Source organism: Haemaphysalis longicornis, unplaced genomic scaffold, assembly GCF_048455015.1.
Source record: "Haemaphysalis longicornis isolate Haplotype H1 unplaced genomic scaffold, Haemaphysalis longicornis Haplotype H1 scaffold_29, whole genome shotgun sequence".
In the NCBI taxonomy this organism is placed as follows: domain Eukaryota; kingdom Metazoa; phylum Arthropoda; class Arachnida; order Ixodida; family Ixodidae; genus Haemaphysalis; species Haemaphysalis longicornis.
Window position 1 is genome coordinate 3,765,124 of NW_027526331.1, and position 5,959 is coordinate 3,771,082.

Genomic DNA, 5,959 nt, shown 5'->3' on the forward strand with positions numbered 1-5,959 from the left:
CTAGGATTTAAGGGTAGCACAGATGAAGTTAACTTGAAGGTTGCCGAGGCGACGAAATGAAGATTACAATGCTCGTGAACGAAATGCCTAAAACAGCTACCGGCTGTAGCAGAAAAAATAAGTATTTTGTGCACCTTAATTAAGCCTTTTGCGCCTGCCCTAAGGGCAGCGTTGGAATAAACGAAGAGTGCCAAGCATAGGTGTATTAGTTTCTTTTTAGTTTTTTTTTTTGCAAGATGACGCGTCATCACCTCCCTACAAAGGGATACCACTATTAATCATAATCATCATCATTGTTACCGTTATTAAGTTGTACCCGAGTATACCCCTTAATCGTGCGTCCTTTGTCTGTAAAGTACAGGTCTGGCCCTTGTACTTAAATTCGATATAGAAAATCCTCAATAGATGTAACCCTCCACATAAGAAATGCAACAAGGATGCCAGATTCATTGGACTTCCCTCTCTACAAAGTCGAAGACCTCTGAAGTTTTACTGGGGTTGCTAATGCTCGACATAGGTCGTCTGTACATACCGGTGGGTTGCGAGTCGATGACGTAGGTGAGCTCCCCGTACAAGAGTTCCCCCAGTGCGGCCGAGTTGCTGTCGACGACGTCGCCTGCCACATCCGCGCTGCCGGTGCGTCTGACGTACACGAGCGCCTCAATCTTGTTCAGGAAGCGGTCCCGGTCGGTCAGTGGGTTCAGCTCCAGCGAGAGGGGGTCGTGCGACAGAAAGGTGCCGTAGCTGGTACCTGGCCGAATACGGCACTTGTTACGTGGAAGTCACAGGGAACGGTTGCGGTTTTGAAGGCCCACCCAATCAACAAAGTTTTAGCAACTCCCACAGATAGATCGATCTTAGTCTTGCTGAAGGTACAAAGGCAAAACAGCTCAGGTTCATCTATCCATGGGCTTCTATAAGAGGCGCCCATGGAGAGAACCAAGATAGAGGCCCAAATAATGCTTTTGCTCTTTCTCTGGTTCACTGTCGTAAATCTAAATATTTCATAACAATGAAGCAATGTACCGTATTTTTGCGATTCTAAGCACCCCCTCCTACTTACGGCTAGAAATATTGGAAAAAAATTTTGCATGCGAATCTAAGCACCCCTTTTCTCAGAAAAAATCAAACGGTGGATTTGAGAGGCGTGGAAGCGGGCCCTAACTGACGTTGTGGCCAGGTAATTTAGGAAGTTTTCAATTCAGAAGACGACCTGCGGGGGGATACTGGCAGCGGCGGCCCAAGCGGCACAATGGACTCGAATGATAGTGAGGTTGACTAAGTATCAGACGTAAGCGGTGGCTTCACTGTCTGTACGTTATTTTCTTTTGAATGTTGGCTATATAAAACATTATTCCTTGCACCCGTCTTCTCGTGATACGGCCGCGAAAAAAGTGGCTCGGGGGGGGGGGGGTTTAATTAGGTTTTTTTTAAATCTAAGCACCCCCCCTCACTTTGGGAATCGCGATCATGAAAAAAACGGGGTGGCTAGAATCCAGTAAAAGCGGTAACTACGCGCATAGCCAGACCAAGGATGTTGGGCCTATACAGCAATACTGAGCAGGGAAAAGTATGTGTTTTATTTGAAAGTTTTCATCTTCTTATCAATACCGCAACACACTGCGACAAAACGTTCAGCAGACGGACTCTAGAGGCGTCACTGGATGCTTTTATGTTCAGATGCAACAGAAACCAACTTTATTGAGTATTTATCCCACCAAAACGCTAGGGCAACTCACAAAAGCGGCAAAACAGCTGCTTTAAGGAACAACTTGAAAAAAAAAAAAAAAAAAGATTTAGCCGTATACATGGCGACACGCTCTGTATGCACACTGCCCCAACAGTTCAGATTGGAACCCGCTCTAACCTTTCCCCTATCGGGCCTTTGATAGAGCCAAGCAGCTACCGTTGCGGTTATACCCTTCTTATAGTTGCGGAGTAGCCCTCCACACAGGGGTAACGTCACCAGGAGTGGCTAGTAGCCGAATTTCGGGGGTTGGGAATTGGACATGCCGATCTTACGTTGTCAGGGGTGAACGTTTTCCTGTTTTGATTGTTTACTTCAAATGAATTCACCCTTTGTATTTTTTTGGAGCGTCTTAGAGGGTTGTACTCATGGTGACAATGTTTCGTAAATATTACATCTGTATTAACTCATCAGTCACTGACTTTGGGACCCCTGTGTGTAGTGTTTTTACTTATGTACATTTCTAACGCACTTCAATAAACTTCTAAAAAAAGTAACGCCTCATTACGACGTGAAGACCGGACAGAAGTCGGCTAGAGATCCACACGGGCCCTCATGCCCCGAGTAAATCGCATTTCCCCAGTGCTCTTTTCTGTTGGGACGAAATCTTCCTCCGCATACGTCCTCTGGGTGCGGCGCTTTCGCCAGAAGTCACCCGAAGTTAGCGTGCAGACGGACGTGCCCTTTTCAGACCTCTGCCCGTTTTCCCTCCGTCTCGCTGCCTTTGCCACGGAAGAACACTTCATATGAGCGCCCTGCTCTCTCGAACAGTCGCCGTGAATACTTGCTGCAGTTTGGACCCCCACTAGGACGCCTAAGGAACTACTGTTCTTGGATTTGGGGAGTCATCAGCGACTCCTTGCTTTCTTTCGCGAGTTGGAGTCTTCGTATATTTTTATTATGCTCTAGAGCAAACTTTCTAACGAAATTCCCCACCTCATCTATCACGCATTCTAATTTACTTTCCCATGGTACCTATATGACTTGTCTTGATGCTCCGTAATTGCATAGCGAAGCCCTAGGTTTCGTCAGCCTTGGTGGCAGAGCTAGCATAGGGGTTCTGGTCGGCTCTAGCCACGGACCGGGCGTCAACGAGCAGGTTACCTTCACACCCAATATTCAGAGCAGCATAGGCCTCTCTGATAGCACGATGGTTAAGGGCATGATAGTTACACAGGCAGATACACCAAAAATGGTGGTAGAGGTGTATTCGCCTTCTTATCCGAATTGGTAAGCCATGGGACGCGGAATACAAAGGTTGTTGGTTTGGATTCCACATGGGGCACATGTTTTTTCCTCGTACAGGCTGTTTCGTACGAGTAGGCTGCTCCAGAATGTATGGATGAATGCCCTGTAGTAACGCCCATTTCCATCAGACATCAAACATGCTGAGCTAAGAACGGGGCTTGCGTTCGGGCTAGTTGGTATTCTATAGCGTTCATCTTAAGCGCAGAAAAAAAACAGGGACACAGTAGACAAGGACAAGCGCTTGTCCTTGTCTACTGTGTCCCTGTTTTTTTCTGCGCTTAAGGTGCACGTTAAGAACGGGGCATCGTTCTTCGCCCAGCCACGCAGGATCGAGAGTACGAACCGGAGGCCTCGATGTCCTCGACGGCGTAGAGATTCTGTCCGCGTATCTTGTGCTTACGTCTCCAGGCGACCCGCACGCGCCGCCGGTCCAGCGCGTCGTCGGCGAGGGCGAGCCGCAGCAGGAGGCGCGTCTGGTTCAGCCCCCTCAGCAGCCAGCAGCTCCACTCGGTGCGGTTGAACAGGTCGCACGGCACCGACGAGCTCACGCGGCCCGTGTGCTGGCGACGCCTGCAGGAGGCACGAAAAAGACAGAGAGACTGAGAGACAGTGGCGTAAGCACAATTTTATGTCTAAGGGGGCCGGACACCCTCTCTCCCCAGATCAGATCAGCCCCCCAGATCAGATCATATAAAACTTTATTGTTACCACTTGGTGGGACCGTTTTCAGGTCGACTTCAGTGTCCTTCAGGTGACGGCAGGATTCAGGTAGATCTCTGCAGCGTCTTCGGCCACCTGGGCCAGTGGGGCCTAGGTCATTGGGTCTCTGCTGAGCAGCGCGGCTTCCCACCGCTCTTCGTTCGTAATTTGTAATAAAATGGGGTGCTTTTTAAGAGTTTGAAGGGGTTTTTCTTTACAGGACCAAGTAACAGCTGGTAGGTCGGTGTATTTATGGCAAAGAGGGCATCGGTTAGAGTGCAACTCGGAGTAGTGCAGTGATAGGAGGGCAAGGGTGGGAAATGTGGATGTTTGAAGTTGGCGCCATGCAACAGCGTGGCGTCGGGAGAGGGAGGGGTCGGGTGGGCGGAAGCGAGCTCTGGACGGTCGGTAGGGATCGAGTACCGATCGGTAGGTCAAAAGGCGGTAGAACGGTTGAGGAGATTCTGCAGCGTCACTGGGCTCTCGGATTACCAGTTGTCGAGCTACCTCGTGTGCCGATTTTTCGTTTCGGGAATTGGCGTGCCTACAGGAGTAGACGCCAATTTTATTCGGCAAAAATATGCGGCAATTTTATTCTTTAAATGGTGGGGAAAGGAGTAGAGAGTGCAGGCACTTAATCAGCATACTAACCCATAATGACTAGTGGTAATTACTTTTCTGCAGTGAGTAACGCATTCATTAAAATAACGCGAATTCTCAACACGTTTGTTCCCAACACAATGATCAAGAGTTTTTCACTTCTCGTGAATAAGGCAAATTTTTAACACAGTAGGAAGCTCTAAATAAAGTTCACACTCTATTTCTCATTTGTTTTTGGTTTGTTTGTTTTTTCTTTGTCTCGTTGTCATGTTTTTGCTATCCATTTTTTTATTACCAGTTCTCGAGCAACCTCGTGTGCCGATTCATTTCCTGGGAGCTCGGAGTGGCCCGGTGCCCAAACGATATTATTTTTCGTTTCGGGAATTGGCGTGCCTACAGGCGCCAATTCCTGGCGAGTACAAGAGCACGTCAGTGATCACGCCATGAACGCTGGGCAGAGTTCTCGAAGGTCGAGCTGGACGACGACGGGCGCTCCTCACGAGGCGCATGCTCACGTGCGCTTGGTCTTCTTAATATTTCTTGCTGGTAACACTGGACGCCGGAACTAAAAGCTTAAACAGCTGTGCTGTTAAAAAAAACCAGGTAAGATTGCACTCACGTGCAAGACTTGAATGGTGGAGCCGTTGTAGGTGAGCATTGCCGGACACATAGTTGAATTTCTGTATCATTGTTTACTTGCATAGTTGCGGTGCTAGTAATTGTCGTCTAATGCATCGAATAGGCCGTCGTCTTCCCCTCCTCGCGGCGAGTGGTGGAGGCAAAGTTATCCTCAGCATTGTAGACTTCCACCAGCTCTTCGTCATCGACTCAAGACAGCGGTGGTGGGATCTGCAAGTTGTCTCGGGAAGGAGTGGCACACTTGTAGCCTTGTCTCCAATCATCCATAATGTCTTCTACACACAGAACACAAATAAGCCGGAATGGGAGTAAATGGCTTGTGTCATAACTCAGTACCAATTCGGAGTTTTTAAAACTCCTTCCAATGGGAGTTCCGCATTACTCCCATTATTTCGGCAGTTTTTTCAGTAGCATATGGGAGTTTCATTTTACTGCCACTACAATGGGAGTTTCCAGGGGTACAATTGGGAGTGTATTGTTTCCTCCAACTGGGAGTTTTCAGGGGGAGCATTGGGAGCAGTGTTGACCTGCATTCGAGGTTTTTTTTTGTGTGTTTTTGTGCGCTTCATATATATGTGCTGCAGTGGAATTTATTACTTCATTTGGGAGTTCTTAATAAGGGCACAGGCCGCATTTTTATTTTTCGTTGGGGATCACGTAATTTCTAGTCTTTTTCCGCTTCAAACGTTGAATGGCGAAACGTGAAAAGTTTGATTTCTGCACAGTCAATTTATTGCATAAAAATTACATGAATACGATATACGTGTGAACACGTTAATAAGACAATAAAAACACTGAGTCAACAAAACACCTACATCGAGAACACAAGGTATCTTGGTAAGAACTTTATCTATTACAACACTCCTCAACGAAAAAAATTTAAGCCATTTGCAAACAATGAGGTCAGCATGTCGTCGGTGCGCTGTTTGCTTCCACCTGCCTCCCAAACGCTGACGTTGCCGCACCCCCTGGCACGTTCTTCTGGAAGCCACAGCAGCACATTCATTAGAGGGATAGCAAAACGCT

The 5,959-nt window shown here is 47.8% G+C and overlaps 1 protein-coding gene across 1 annotated transcript in view; it reads right to left on the reverse strand.

Annotated features, from left to right (window-relative positions):
• LOC144173140 (uncharacterized) overlaps positions 1–4,621 on the reverse strand; it is a 37,906-nt gene extending 33,285 nt beyond the window's left edge. Inside the window, exons 1-3 of the mRNA XM_077701654.1 lie at positions 4,590–4,621; positions 3,339–3,565; positions 533–751 (exon numbers count right to left, since the gene is read on the reverse strand). Coding sequence (XP_077557780.1) covers positions 533–751; positions 3,339–3,565; positions 4,590–4,621 — 478 coding nt within the window. The remainder of the gene's footprint in view (positions 1–532; positions 752–3,338; positions 3,566–4,589) is intronic.
• Positions 4,622–5,959: the final 1,338 nt, after the last annotated feature.